Source organism: Macrosteles quadrilineatus, unplaced genomic scaffold (assembly GCF_028750875.1).
Source record: "Macrosteles quadrilineatus isolate MER2022 unplaced genomic scaffold, UCM_ALF_1.0 Scaffold_8__2_contigs__length_117827958, whole genome shotgun sequence".
NCBI classification, from domain to species: domain Eukaryota; kingdom Metazoa; phylum Arthropoda; class Insecta; order Hemiptera; family Cicadellidae; genus Macrosteles; species Macrosteles quadrilineatus.
Window position 1 is genome coordinate 31,356,206 of NW_026542601.1, and position 16,725 is coordinate 31,372,930.

Below are 16,725 nucleotides of genomic sequence, written 5' to 3' on the forward strand. Positions count from 1 at the left end.
ATAAATTTAGGAGAGCATTGTATTTATACACGTGATCACTGGCACAGATAATATAACCCTAGGGTTATATTATCTGTGTCACTGGTCTCAAATCTTTCCCACGAGAACAGTCGTTTCAGTACCGCCCACTTCCTGCCAATCTAGTCCGGTTAAACCAATGTGCTGATAAAAAATATCCGGTTAAATAGATGTCATTTTTGATTGTAATCCGGTTAAAAGGTGTCCGGATAAGAGGGAATCTACTGTATTTCTAATGTGACTAAGGTTGAACCTTACTACTTATTTATGAATTTTGGTCCAATACAAAATATATCAATTCCTTCACCAGGTTGAGTCATACAGTCTTAATCAGACCATGTGCAGGGGTTATATTGGGATTGTTAAATTGCGTAAAAAATCAAACCAATTTTATTGTCCGATGAAAGATTAGTGATAACATGATTAATTTAGGCCTATGTTCATGTGTAGTTCTAATGTGTTTTTAAGGTAAACCCTACACTATCTATTAAATTTGGTCTAATAGGCCTACAGTAGACAATCCCCCCATGGGGTTAAGTTTTACCATTGATAATACACTGAGCGGACATGTAAAGCAAAATAGTATGAGAGTTATTTTTTACTTGAGTCTAGCCGCTGACATTAGGTTTCCTGTAGTCATACCCGGAATGCAGTACATATGTCAATTCCATTAGTCAACGTTGAGACATGACTTTTTGATGCGGGATTTATTATGTTCACTTTAATTAAAAAAAAATGTAGGAACAGTTTGCACACCTAAGCGACATGGCGACATGCTCTTTCCAATGAGACGTGACCAATGGTCAAAATTGAAATGGCAGTAGTTCAGTCGACAAATCTTGTGTAGGTGTAGGCTATTATAATAGGCTATATGTGAATTTTTAGTCTGTGCTGGGCTTTTTAATAACACAATACATTTCCCAAATATCTTATTTATTGAAAACACACTTTTTTAATGTTACAATTTACACAGCAAAACAACTACTCAACCTCTCATTACCACGGCCATTTTTACTTCTCTTTTTCTATACAACTCAAAGACCTTCTTGATATAAAAACAAACTTATTTTTTTTTCTAAACTCAAAGGCAACGAAAGAGTTGATAATACAAACAAAAAAAATATCTATATATATATATAAAACAATTTTAAATGAATAATGTTAAAATTATTTATCTCAACACCCCCTCTTAATTTTAACATTGATGTAACCAAACATTATAGGGCCTATCCAAAATGTTCTTTACAAACTTGTTCAATATTAATGACCTATAAACAACAATATTGGGGATTTCATTGTGAAATGAAAAATATATATACATATCAGCCTATTAGGGCATATTTGTCCAGAATCAAAACAAATAGACATGATAACAAAGAAAAAATTTAGGCCTCTTTATAGTTCTAGGCTACATTTCATTTTCCAATTTGTACAATTCTTTCTTTGAACAAATTAAACTTTACTTTGCATAAAGGTTTAGTTAAGAGATCTGCAATTTGCTTATCTGTAGGACAACACATAACATTAATCTCACCCGTTACAATTTTCTCATGAATGAAATGGTACCGTACATCAATATGCTTGCTTCTTTTGTTCATTACACCGGTCTTCATCAAAGAGATTGCACTCTGATTGTCCACATATAATTTCACTTGCAAAGGGCTGTTTGTTATTTCTTGAATTAACGATTTTAAATAAAGTAGTTCCTTACAGCAATCCGCAGCTGCTATATACTTCGTCTCGGTCGATGAGAGCGCTACGATGGGTTGTCGCCTCGAACACCAGGCAATAGGTCCTCCAGCATATAGAATCACATATCCACTTGTACTTCTTCTGGTATCTTCATCTCCGGCGTAGTCTGCGTCACAGTAGGCTTCTAATAAGTTCATGTCCGAGTCTTTGAGATAACTTATTCCTTGATTTGTTTGTAGTACCAACTAGATACTTCATTATCCTCTTCACACTTATGATGTCTTCTTCTACAGGGTTTTCCAAGTGTCTGTTACAAAAGTTTACTGGATAAGCAATATCTGGTCTTGATCTTGTAGAAAGATATAATAGGCTCCCAACCGCTTCTCTAAATGGAAAACTATTGACTAACTTCCCAGATCTTGATGTGTTTATCTCACTTGGGGTTGCATCAAACTTGGAATTTTCCATGTTGAACTTCTGTAACAGATTTGTTGTGTACTTTTGTTGAGTCAATTGTATCTTATCTTCTGTTCTCTGAATTTCGATTCCCAAGAAACTGATTGGCTTCAGATCTTCTTTAACTTCAAATTCTCTTTTCAGTTCCTTCAATACTTTTTCCAGTTCTTCTTTATTTCTTCCAATTAAAATCCCATCATCCACATATAAAGCAAGGATAACAGATCCATCTTCATTTTTAAATATACACTTTTCATTCATTGTTGGTTCAAGTCCTTTCTGTTTCAATACCTGTGTAAACTTCCTGTTCCAAGTAACTGGTGCTTGTTTCAAACCATACAAGGCTTTGTTCAATTTACAAACTTGATTAGGCTCTTCAAATCCTTCTGGTACTTCCATAAAAATTTCCCCATGTAGCACAGATGGTTGGGCCAACGTTGGTAAATTGTGGAGCCACACAGTTGGCCAACGGTAGAAATGTCACCTCTTTAAACTGTTTTCCAGCCAACCTTTGTCCAACAATGGCCCAACCAAAATTATTTCACACAAAATAATAAAGATTTAGTACGAAAAGCATAATTATTAGTTGAGTAAATTGATTAAATAGTTCATAAAAACAAATTTTGAAAAAAAGCTGGAACAAAATTTTTTGGCCCAGACGGGTCTCGAACCCGGGTCCTTCGACTTATGAACCTCTTACCTTACCACTGAGCTATCTGTGGTTGTTGATACAGAGAGTTTTCAAGTGGTGAAAGAGTAGCCAACAGTTGCAATGGTCACAATACTTCAAACATTTTTGATACTACACAGTATAATATGATTCTGTTAATCTGTTAAGGCATCATAAGTAGTTATTTTTTTTTTGGAGTTAGAGAGGATACTGGTATTTGAATATAGATTAATTAATTACCGTTAGATTATTAATGCTATTATAATTGACTGTTATATGATTAATTACTCTTTCCCCTTAAATTGTTGCAAATAAGTTAAAGAATATTAATTAAAAAAATATTTGCATTATTATAATTATTAAAATTCATCGTTGTAGCCCCGGAACTGTAATACCTATATAAAATATCTGGTTTTACAATACCTTTATCAGTTCCAAAAACTTTTGGAAACTTTTGGAACTGATAAAGGTATTGTAAAACCAGATATTTTATTATAATTATGTTGTGAAAGCTAGACCCAGAGAATGAAAGTCGTGTAAACTCAACTATGGACCATCGTTGGTCCAACAAAAGTATCTTTTATTGGTCCAACGGAGTGAAAAACGGTTGGACAACGGTTGGCTTGATTTATGATACCCAACAATGCATATTAATGTATTTCATTAACAATGAACCGATGTTGGTCCACAGTTGTAAATATTGGTTGGCCCAACTACGAGATATACAGTTGGACAACGGTTGGTTGGTTGTGGAAGCTCCAACCAACCATCGACCAACTGTCCCACAGTTGGCCAACGTTGGCCCAACCATCTGTGCTACATGGGTCTTCTTGTATTTCACCATACAAAAATGCTGTTTTGATGTCAAATTTTAAAATATGATATTCCTTCAACACAGCAATTGCAAACATAATTCTAAGTGAATTAATACTTACTACTGGACTGAAAATTTCTTCATAGTTAAAATCACTTTTCTGCTCACATCCTCTTACAACCAAGCGAGCTTTAAAACGACCATCTTCTTTTTTAGAAAAAACCCATTTGTTTGTTAAAACTCTTTTTCCTTTAGCTTCTTCTTCATTTTTATAAGTCCAAGTGTTATTTTTCTCAAGTGATTTCTTCTCTTCTTTGATTGCTTTTAACCACTCCTTCTCTGGACTACTTATAGCTTCTTTAAACGTCAACATTGCAAAATCTCGAAACTTACTGGGTATTCGCCTTTCTCTTCTAGGTCTTATTTCTTCTTCTATTTCTTCGGTTTGATTTACTGGATTCATTTCATTTTCCTCTTCATGATTTTCTTCATAAAATTCTGCATTTGAACTATTACCATCGACTAAGTCATTTTCTAGACTAAAATCAATTTTTCCTCCAACATCTGATTTAGGCCTATTTTCTTTTTCGTCAAAAATGACATCTCTAGCTGTAATGATCCTCTGTTTGTCATATTCCACATTCGATAACCATTTTCTGCATAGCCTATAAATTTCATGACTTCACTTCTCGGATCAAGTTTCTTGATTGGTCTCACAATTTTTACATGTCCCTCACATCCAAATTTCCGTAGTCGAGACACATTAGCGTTTTTCCCAAACCATTTTTCTGCTGGTGTTACGTCCACCGCATCTGTAGGACTTCTATTCAACAAATAAGCTGATGTTCTCACTGCTTCTCCCCAAAATTTCTTGTCAGTCTCTGTGTCATACAACAATGCTCTGGCCTTTTCAATCAGTGTTCGATTTAATCTCTCCGCCTTCACATTGTGTTCTGGCGTATACGCTTCTTTATAGCTTAACTGAATCCCTCGATTTTTACACCAATCTTGCATTTCTTTGCTTCTATATTCTCCACCGTTGTCACATCTTAATTTTGAAACCCGAAGATTTTGCTGAGCTTCGGCTTCTAATACATATTCTTTTATAAACTTAAATACTTCATGTTTGTTCGACAACAACTTGACCACTACAAAATGAGTATAGTCATCCATCAAGGTCAAAGCATATTTTTTTCCATCCCATGTACTCGGATCAATGGGACCACATAAATCTGTGTGTATGATTTGGAGGGGTCTTTCTGCACGTTTTCTTTCTTCACTGAATGGGAAACGGGTTTGTTTCGATTTTAAACATACATCGCAATTTTTTTCAATTTCTTCACAATCTTTTTCTGTTAGTTCCATACCGTCAACTAAATTTTGCTTTACCATTTTCTTCATGTAGTTTACATTTAGGTGTCCCAAACGAGAATGCCAATCCAACGCATTAGGCCTATCCTTATACCCCGTTAACATAGTTTTACTTGATTGTTCAATTAGGCTACTCTCAGGTTCTAAATTAATTGTATACAGACCACTAGCCTGCTTCACACCTTCACTTACTGTCTTTCCATTTTTCGATATTACTACCCTGTCCTTGGTAAATGTCACTTCTCCTTCATTATCAGTGACCGCCTTTACAGAAAATAAGTTGGTGCTTAAATCAGGAACAAACAAAACTTTATTCAAATCAAACTCTCTCCCTTCAACTTTACCTTCTCCTATTGATGTCATTGTTTCATTATTTTTAGCAACATGTACATCTGACTGCTTAAATTCTAGTGAAGAAAACAATGTTTTGCCATTTGTCATATGAGTTGTACATCCTGTGATCCTGAGTCAACTACAAACTGAGTTACATGTTTCGACTTATTCCCTAGTAGCACAAATATATGTTACTAATATTATTAATGTGAAAGTTTGTGTGTTTGTTTGTTTGTTTGAAGTTCAATCACGCATAAACCACTGGACGGATTGGGCTGAAATTTGGTATGATGATAGCTTACATTCCCGATTAACATATAGGCATATTCTTATCTCAAAAATCCATTCGGGCTCCGCCCCAGTGGCTCTGTGATTCCCCATGTTACCCTTATGAGTATTCATATTTAAAGTGAATTAAAGAATTAAGTCAGCTGTTTTAAATAAAAAAGTTGGTTCTATGATATGGAAAAGCATTACAAAGTTATAAGATTTACCAACAGGGTGCAGCACTATATATTTTTTTGCATTTATGAAAACAGCTAATTTGAACTAAGCAGAAAAAAAACTGATTCGCAAAGGGAACTGTCAAAGTAGGATTGTTTACAGTTATTTTTATGTTTTTCATTTCATGAATAATTTGTGATATTTTGCGAATTATTGATAATTTATTTTTCTTTATTGTTTAGGTGAAGTGGTAGAACATTATGGCTATGGTAGATGTGTAATACCATAGAATACTGTAAATTTAAAAAAGCAAATTTTATCAAACTGTGTCCTCCCTTATTGCAAACGCAAAGCTTGAGTATAACTGCAATGAGCATTTCATACTTATATTCCAACCCCGTACGAAGGACGGGTACTCTGCTAGTATTAAATACATATGAATAAATGTATTTAAAATCTATTTTATATATCTCAAGTGTGTATTAATGTCAATTTTATATAATATTTAAAATATATTAAATATATAAAAAATATGTTTTTGAATCTATTAAATATTAAAAAATATGTTCCAATAATATATTTTAGTGAATAATATTTAAATAAAAAATGTATTTAACATCTCTTCCAAACATCCCATGGGGGGCCTAAACATAAAAACACAAAATAATAAAGATTTAGTATGTAAAACACAATTATCAGTTGAGTAAATTGATTAAATAGTTCATAAAAACAAATTTTGAAAAAAATTACTGGATAAAATATTTTTAGCCCGGGTGGGTCTCGAACCTGGGTCCTTCGACTTATGAGCCTCCTACCTTACCTCTGAGCTACTTGTGACTGTTGTTAGCATTAGTTTTCAAATGGTGAAAGAGTGGCCCTCAGTTGCAATGGTTGCAATACTTGAAATATTTTTGATACTACAGTATAATATGATTCTGTTAATATGTTTTGGCATCAAGTAGTTGAGTTGAATAGTGCTGTAGTGAATAGTGAGTAGTCTCCACGAATACAAATACAGTAAACTACAAAAATTAATTTAAATACTATGACAAATATTATGTAATTTATGGCCTATGTAAATCAAATAATTATTTTTAGAACGTCATATACAACCGTAATTAGTTTCTTAAAAGGTCGCCAGTTACTAGCACCCTTTTCTAGCCAATTATTCGAGATTTCTATAATCACATTCATTGTCACATATTGCAATTAAAAAAATAAAACCCATCAACACTTTTTTTCGTTTGACCCAAATGTAGCTGTCGAACATGTATACTGCCTCTTAACTATATGCTATTTTTTTCTTTACGTGTATGATAGAGTGACACCATTCAGAGTACGTATTATTATTAACTTAATTTTAACGCTTTCACAATAGCAATTATCATACAAAAAATGCATGTATAAATTGATAGACACTATAAAAAACAAAAAGATGCAAATTATTTATTTGCTAATTATAAAAGATTATAGGCTATATATTCTACAAGTATAATATTATTTTAGTAATAAAAAATATCTGACGTGTTTCAAAATATATTTATAAATAATTTAAATATATAATATAGTTTCAAAAATATTTTATATATATATTTTAAATATTCTCAACACATAATTTTGTTAAAATATTTAATAGGAAAAATATACATATAAAATATGTATATTATAGATTCTATACTTGTTTTATCAATATATATTATGAATCTATTTTATATATTCAAAACTTATATTTCATTTATATTTTGCATTACTTTTTGATAATATTTTAAATATATATTTGAATATATCAAACTATTTTTAAATATATATTATATATATATTTTATTCGAGGTTCTATGAAATACAACTTTAAATATAAAAAATATTTATAAAATACATATTTGTGCTACTAGGGTTAAAATCTGAGTAGGTTAAGAACGACAATTTACTTTTGTCATTTGAAAATTTATAAGTTGATCTAAAATAACAGTCTTTGTCCTCATGGTTTGTTTTCTTGCATATTTTACAAACTTCTACCAGTACTCTGATTCTTACTTTTGTTAGGACATGAGTTTGCAAAGTGTCCTACTTTCTCACAAATAAAGCATTTGCGATTACCTACATTAAGACTATTTACATTTCCAGTGTTTGATCGCTGATTGAAATTTAAGTTTGCTCCAGGTCGGTAACTTGACTTAGGTTGCTGGTAGCTACTAGGCCTACTGGTACTAGGCCTATCATTATTACCACCTCTATTTAACCTTGGACATTTTTCTGTTCCAGTTTTAAAAGCCAATGACATATCATGACCACTATCAGTTTTAAACCGTGATTCTTCAGCTAATAACCTAGTTGTTAGGTTAGTTAGGGATTTTTCATCTTTTGAAGTGGAGTCCCAAGCAGTTAAGAAATGCTTAAACTACTCTGGTAATGATGAAAGGATCTTTGATATTAGCATAGCATCATCAATATTTTGATTCAAAGGATTTTAATTTAAAAGCCATGTTCTGTAGGTTAGACAAAAAATGGGTCATACTTTGGCCAACATCATATTTGTAATTAACAAATTCTTGCAATAGAGAACATTTTTGTTGTTCGGTCTCTCTGTCAAACAAGCTACATAATTTACTGTACATTCCATGAGATGTTGTTTCATTTAAAATATGAACTAAATAGTGTTTGTCTACTGAGGTGACTATTATTTTCTGAGCTAGGGCATCTTTTCTTAACCATTCTTTTCTTTCCTTTTCGTCTGTAATTGTGTCACATTCATATTTACCTTCAACAATATCATAATTACCTTGGGCTTTGAATAGTACTGTTGTCTGAAATTGCCAATATTTGTACGACTCAGAGTCACTCAACTTTTCCACATTGTCGCCATTTCCACTTGCTGCCATGTTTCTGATTTTACCGGTACGTTTTTACTTTTCTGCTTCTGCAGGCGTACCTGGGCCCATGACCTGTGAATTTTTAGTCTGTGCTGTGCTGGGCTTTTTAATAACACATTACATTTCCCAAATATCTTATTTATTGAAAACACACTTTTTTAATGTTACAATTTACACAGCAAAACAACTACTCAACCTCTCATTACCACGGCCATTTTTACTTCTCTTTTTCTATACAACTCAAAGACCTTCTTGATATAAAAAAAACTTCTTTTTTTCTAAACTCAAAGGCAACAAAAGAGTTGATAATACAAACAAAAAATATATATATATATATATAATAATTTTAAATGAATAATGTTAAAATTATTTATCTCAACAATATATATATATATATATATCTTTGGCTTTGCAAGTATCCGGTAGGCTATGAAAAACAGCCTAACATTTTATTCAGAAACAAATCATTAGGGCCTACTTGAATTATTATTAGAACAACAACTAAAAAACTCTAATTTATGTTTAATATTATCAATAATGGCCAAATACTTAAACTTAAAGCATATATTAAACAAGAACCTATCATTTTGAAGTTACAAGGGTTTTTTTAAGTAAGGGCTCTTTTTGCGTATAAATCAAATCAAAATCCGTAGTTTCTTTGTACGCCACAAAAGGCTCCTGGCCAATTACTAACATCCCTTGAGAACAAAATGACACACAACTTCCGAACTTTAAGCTCTGTAACTGACATGTAGGCGTACGCTTCGCAATGTGTTTTTAAGAATTGGGAATAAAAAATGACCGTGAAAATTTGTATATAGGATGGATTTGGTTTTTTTGTCATCTGACAATGGATGTCGGCATCGGATATGTTTCTCGTAATCAAAAACCGTATTACTGTCCCCTTATCTTGCACATGGCAGGAGATGCAATGGTTTGAAAACATTTTAAAACTATTCACTATAATAGAGCGGTGATGACAAGCCATAATGTAGAGAAAACATGTAATGCAAAAAAGTGTAAGAGTTTTCATCTCGAGTCCAGACTTTGGACATCAGGTTTCCTGTAGTCGTGCCCCCAATCATAGACAAGTAGAATGAATATAGACCGGCAGCAGTGCTGGCTGCGGTTAGCTTATTAGTGATGCGTGATTGCGAGATATTACAAACGAAACGTTTTGATTGTTTCAACCTCTCGAGACGTTTTGATTGTATTTTTGTTTAGCGAGAGGTTCTTACCAAGAGGTTTTATCGAGATTTTCGTCACGATTGTTTCGTTTCAGCACGGCTTCTCTCGTATCTCGCATTCGTCTAAGAGAAACCGAGAGGCAAGAAGTCCTTAGCGAGATTCTTTTTAACGAGATATTCATGGTGATTGTTTTGTTAAGTGCGGCATCGTCATTTATTATCATCTAATTTTTATTGTATCTGCCGGGGATTGACCCCCAATAAGAGGTATATCTTACTTCAAAACCAAGGAAGGTTCATGGATATATTACTTACTTTATCTACGGAACTTAATACCACTCAATAATAACTATTTACAAGACGATATATTTTACAAATAAAATGTTTGTATTGAAATCAAAATGTTTGTAACGAGACAGAAGGTTCTCATAAATGCAATGTTAACAGTATTATTTACCTTTACCCATTAGGCTACTTTAAAATAATTTTCTATTTCTGTTGCCATGACGGAGTGACATAAGGGCTAATTCATATGTCAGCGGAACATCTCGAGAGGGAACATTTCGATTGTTCAAACATCTCAAGAGGGAACATTTCGATTGTTCAAACATCTCAAGAGGGAACATTTCGATTGTTCAAACATCTCGCAATTGCTCATCACTATAGCATATGTTCCGGCGCCCACCGCTAGGAGTGTCTTGTAGCTACAGCGCACACCGCTGCAGCGTCTGCTGGTAGCATACGGCTCCTGCGCTCCTTGCCTGCAGCGGTGTGTGCAGTAACTACACGGCACTCCTAGCGGTGGGCGCCGGAAGCTTTATTTGACAGTCTATATTGTCTATGCCCCAAATTATATCAATTCCTTAAGACACTTGAATCCATATGAATACAATGAAGTTTTAGGTATCAGATTATTTGCTCAGCTTCAGTTCTGTGGAATAAGGGAATCATATAGAAATTAGATTAATAAGTGGCAGTTGTATTACCGTCACATAGTTAGGGCCGCACTCGTAGGCAGCGTTAGTGCTGTAGCTAACACTATGTGCTATTAGGTGTCCGCTTTATAACGTATATTCTTAATAGTTTTACCGTCTTGTTCACCTGCCACCATGTTCACATGAGCTTGTAATGTGTGTTTCTGATCATGTTTCATAAGGGGTTGTATGGGGTGAATATTGGTTTTTTGCTTTTTGACTGTAAAATAATCAAAATTCCATAGGATTATGTGAATTATATAAAAAGAGCTTAAAATACAAATTTGTATTTCATGGCATTTATTGTCCAATGAAGGGATGCGGAGAAAATAGTAAATAACTCCGTCGCAGCAAACCTGCAGACTAAGCGAATTTCCATTTGCCTGATTGGATTTACACTAAAATGCCTCAATAAAAATATCACATTTATTTCCTATTAAAATAGAATAAGTTTAACAAGTACTTAAGTTTGCTGGAACAGGAAGGGTGAAATAGTGTTTTTTGTAGTAAAATGTTAATAGTAAGTAAGAAATAAATGTATTTTCCAAATTTGATCATAATGTATTTATAAACAAACAAACTACAACAGTTGACTTATTCTCCATATAAATAACATGAGAATTTTTAAAATATACATTTTTTTGGAATTTTCTTTGTAACCATTACTCGCACAGTAACGCTTCATTATACTAAATTATTTGTTTTTAAAGTCTACAAAATGGTTTGGAAAGATATCGGGATTTTTTTCGTTTTTAGGGTCAAAAATGGGAAAAACCTATTTTTACCCCAAAACCCCCGTTCCCATAGTCCAATCATGCTGGTTTGCGAAATCGTTCGAATAAATGTAGGTTTACATGTTTATGCCAAATTCGTATAGGGTAAATATGAGTGTTTGCAATTAAAAGCCTGTATACTCTGAACCTAAAACCCCCTTGGTTTTGGTGTATGTGTTCAAAAGAGCTTTAAAAACAAAGTAGTATATTGTGTCTTTTATTCTCTGATGAAGGGTTATGGTGGTAGTCTATAGGAAGAAAATGTATCCCATAAAAATTATAGTGACTACTGTTGATAAATTCCACTTTTAATATGATTGTATGTAGTAATGTAGTGAACACACATCCAATATAATTTATTTACACAAAACATCCTAGCTGGACCATGAGAACATGCTTTCACAGGGGATTGTATGAGTTTTAACCTCAAAATCACATGGGTTTAGTGGATGTGTTAAAAAGGGCTTTAAAAATAAACAAGGTATCCCGGGATGAAATCAAAAGCAATTAAACTGATTATGAATCTCCACTTTTTATAAGACTGGATGTGAGAGTGAATACGTTTCTAGAATGAAAAGTGGAAGCATCCTAGTCAAATGATGAGGACAGGCTTTCATAGATAGAGGGTTATGGGGTGAATATGAGTTTTGTTGTATTTTTTAGTCTGAAAACTTCCAGATTCCACATACTAACTAAAGTTAAAAAAAGCTAAAAACAAATTCTATTTGTCATCTATTATTGTTTGATAAACCGAAAGGTGGTTTTTTGTTTAGAGTTACCATACGGAGAAAATTTACAATACAGATTACGAGATGTAGTTCTAATGCGACTAAGGATAAAGCTTCCCCATTAATGTAATTTTGTTGAATACAATAAACACTCCCTCATCAGGTTGAGTTTTACTAACCCTCTTGATTAGACCATGTGGACTGGCTTTCATACTGGTTTTATAGGGGTTGGGGGTGAATATGGATTTCTTTCTAATTTAACTTGAAAATATCCAACAAATTACAGATATTTTCTGATCTCCATTTTCATTAATGACATAAAGAGAGTTATCAAAACCAGTTGTCTTTTATTTTTCTGAAAACTTGTTGTGGAATTTTCATCCCTCCAGGCAGGAGGTTGTTAATGATGTTCTCAGCTAAGTGTTTTTTTTTTAAGTCCAAAGGTAATAATCCCACCAAGAATAAGTTGATAAATTTTAGCATAAACAAAATTCTCTGGACATTAAATATTTCTTAGATGGTAGCCTGTTCTGGATGTTAAACAGAAGCCATGGTGTTTTGTTGACTTGTCATTTAAGGTTAGGACCACACATTCACCACATCTGCACCGAGGCCTCAGGCAAGCTCGAAATTATCTGCTCTACAACACACTGTTTGAGCATCCATGCCTGCTCGATCCATTGTGCGCCTACCTATAGTCCTCGACACCCTAACTTGAGGCAGCCCAAGGCTGCACGCCGTATATCTAAATCGGCATTGGGCTGCCTCAGGTTAGGGTGGCGAGTACTATAGACAGACTACTTCGGTGTAGTCTAGTCGCCTTACTAACCAGCTCAGCCTTATTGACTGCATTCGTTTCGTCCACACACGGGAAGAATGAGCGTGCACCTAGTTATTAACCGGTGATTGTTGTAAAACAGTTGAGATCAAGAGTAACTGTTACTTGTCAACCGTTGTACGTTAACATTTTCTAGTTGAGAAAAAAAGGAACTGCTGTTTGTTAACTGTTGCAATCATTACTAGTTGAGAGCAAAAGTAAATGTTGCTTGTTACCTTAGATCAGCACTGGTTGCTACCAAAAGTAACAGTTGAACATGACTTGTTAAGTCGGCACTATCATTTACTGCAAAATAACAGTTAAAATCAGCAGGTGAAGCAAAATTGTGTTATATCTGTGGACAATACCCTGCACCTTGTGAAGAAATACTAGCCGAATCCCACCAGGATCTTAGGTCAGTTTTAATTATGAGTAAGTGTTGGTAGTAAAAGTCACTTTTTTAGTTTAGCAATCTTCGTTACTGCCAAATTCTTGCTGAAACAAAGACTCTGAAAGAATGGCTCCTTTTAAAGAAGTGCTTAAGGAGACTGTCAAAAGAAAAAGGTTGCTAAGCACTTCTTTTATATAAGCATCTAGACTGCCAGTGCAACTCCTAGGATCGGTAGGATCGTGGATCAGATCGAAAAACCACCCACCACCGCTCAGTGCCGATGGCGTGACATCAACCATTACTGCAACGATACGAAACTGAATCATGAGCCTTTGTGGTGTAGTGGATAGCGTGTCGGGCTGACAATCTGAAGGTGCCGGGTTCGAATCTCACCGGAAGCACTAACTTTTTGTCAACAATTTTTTTCATATCAGCAAGTTTGGTTGGTTTGGTTAGGTTATGACAGTTTAATTTTATAATTAAAAGATTGTAAAATTGAATTTGAGACATTTATAATTTTATTTTTAGAACAGAGCTATTTTTCGATTAGTAAACCTTCATTCGAGTTTATCATTATCAGCAAAGTTGGTTAGTTTGGTTAGGTTATGATAGTTTAATTATATTTCATTCAAATTTAATCTACAAATTATACGTTTTGACAGTGACAGTGATACAGATAACAATTTTCCGCGAACATTTACATAAGCTATGCTGATGCGCCGGTATGATTCGGAAGCGTACGACATGGTGCGGTGGTGGGGGGTGATCTACTGATCTGATCCACGATCCTCCGATCCTCGGACTTGCACTGGCAGTCTAGACGCTAGTCTTCTTTTATTGGAGCACTGCCTTTATTTCCAAAAAAAGCAATCGAACACATTTACACAAAAGCAATTTTCAATTTGGCCAATCATGGACGCTTCGCCACCGCCAACAAGCCGCAGACTTAACCCTGATCCGCATGTTCCTTGTACCAGCTCTGAGCCCAACTGTTTTGGGTTAGGGCATTTGAGTTAAACTATAAGAAACACTTGTCGATAAGTTTTGTAATAATTTTCACAAATGTTTTTTTTTAGGACATGTCCGATTGTGGCATCATGCTCTACTCCTTGGTGGGTGACAACGCCATTGGTTGTTGGAACTCTCGTCTGCCTTTTGAGGAAGAAAACATGGACATTGTAGCAAAGGTCAGAGGAAATATATGGTACCTATGGGTCAGTCTAATTTCTTGTAAGAAACCGATAGCATGATCGGAGTCTTCACCAAAATACTGCTGTTGGTAGTACCGCGGTTCCAGGGGCACAAGAGTTTTTTTGGTTTTGTTGTGGGCGCAAGCAACTATTTGGAAAATAACTGGAATAGCACGGCAGTAGAATCCTCCTCACTTCGGTTCCCACTCATGTCTCATCACTGCCACAGTTTGTATATTATCACTGACTAAATTCTCTGTATTTATTAGTAGGCTATTAATTTTTTATGTCATTTTTTCATTTATTAATATTGCTTTTGTCAAATCGGGTGAGAAATGTATTATTAATTGGTTAGCAAATAAGAATACCGCCATTTTGCTTATGATTTTAGTTACTTTCGACAACGAATGTTATTTTACGTTGTAATATCACACACCTTTTCAGTGAAATAAGCCAAAAATCAAGTAGCAGTGAGTTTAGAAAGAGGGCGGCAAAAACCTTTGGGCAGCAAAAAGCTCCTAAAATAAGTAGTTTTCACAGTCAATAAAAATCATTTTGGCCTCATGGTTATGTGTACAGTAAATGTTATGTGTACCCTAACAATGAACCTTTATGACGTTATGAACAAATTTTCCGAAAAAAATGTTACAGAAAACAGTCATTGGTGTTGACTGTTTAGAGTTTAAAATGTTTTAATTTAATTGCATCTTTAATAAATTAAAATATTTTTTTATTAGAATTTTTACAACTAAACCCATTTTACTTTTAAGAACGTAACCTTGGAAATATAAGTTTGTATCTAAGTCAAACATAGCCTTATTGTACATATTTAATGATGGCTTACGTTGTTACTATGATAAGCGGGTAATTTTATTAACAATCAAAAGTGAACCAAGAATCACACAATGAGCCTTATCTTGTTTTATTGCAAATACGCGTGCAGCTCATAAAATACCTATCTCCATTTTATGATTCAAATCAATGTAGGTGTGGGGGGGGGGGGGGTCGCAACTACCGCTTAATACTAATTGCGGGTCTGGCTGTTGGTAATACTTTTTTCTGTTGGTAACACTCTATGATGTTTTTAGCTGTTTTACATACGTTAATTGGCCAATTGGAGGCTGAAAGTTACTTTTTGCTGGCCATGCCAGTTGTCATCGTCATTTGGGGACCGAGCAGGTTGTTACATCTCTAGGGCCGCAAATTCAGCTGCCCGAATACTTTCTTAAAACATTAATGCAATACAAAATCAGTATCCAACGCATTGCAATAGAATTGTTTTATTGTCACCGCTGCCTAGCAACTATTAATTATTATTTTTGCAGATTTCTCAAATTATTTCTTCACATAACCTTAAAGTTGTAGTTGTGTTGACTATCAGCAGCTATCAGTGTGCATTATTATTCTGGTGAATGGTGGTAATAGGGTATAGTGTGATGAAAAATAGCGTTGGTACCACGGACCGAAATGGTTTTGCAGCTCTCAATCGTTTTAAGTTCTCGACTTCGTCTCGAAATTAAAAACTATCTCGAGCCGGCAAAACCTAATTTTGGGCCCTAGGTACGAAACATACTGATTTATCAATCAGGTGGAACATTATTTATTTTATAGTGTGCAATTACCTAGAGCCTTTCCACTAGTTTACCCTTGAGATAATCCCAAGATGTTAAAGCCATGTCTCATGAGATTTTAAATTTCAAACTTTCATTTTTAAAGTAAATGTATTTTATTAGTAACTAAATCAGTTTACATAGTTACTCTTACTCCCATAGTCATTTAAACCCAAGAAGCGATTATGTAAACTTTTTCATGTCTTTTTCATCTAACTTTCCACCTCTTTTTTGGGAGTCCAAGAGGGTTTTATCTGAGTTTTGGGTGCAGTTAAGCGTTGGAGGAGGGTAGCCACACATAGTGACCACCGACTGGATTCTGTGTTTTGTCAGTCCTAGGACTCATATGTGCTGGATCCAGAGAGAAAGGTTTGGCCCAGGATGGAG

General features: G+C 34.2%; 1 protein-coding gene across 3 annotated transcripts in view; it reads left to right on the top strand.

The window, feature by feature from the left end:
- Nucleotides 1-16,725, top strand: part of LOC128999440 (protein yellow-like) — a 45,162-nt gene that overhangs the window by 26,995 nt on the left and 1,442 nt on the right. For all 3 annotated transcript variants that reach the window (XM_054425962.1, XM_054425964.1, XM_054425963.1), the window contains one exon: nt 14,615-14,725. In XM_054425962.1, the coding sequence (XP_054281937.1) occupies nt 14,615-14,725 (111 nt within the window). The remainder of the gene's footprint in view (nt 1-14,614; nt 14,726-16,725) is intronic.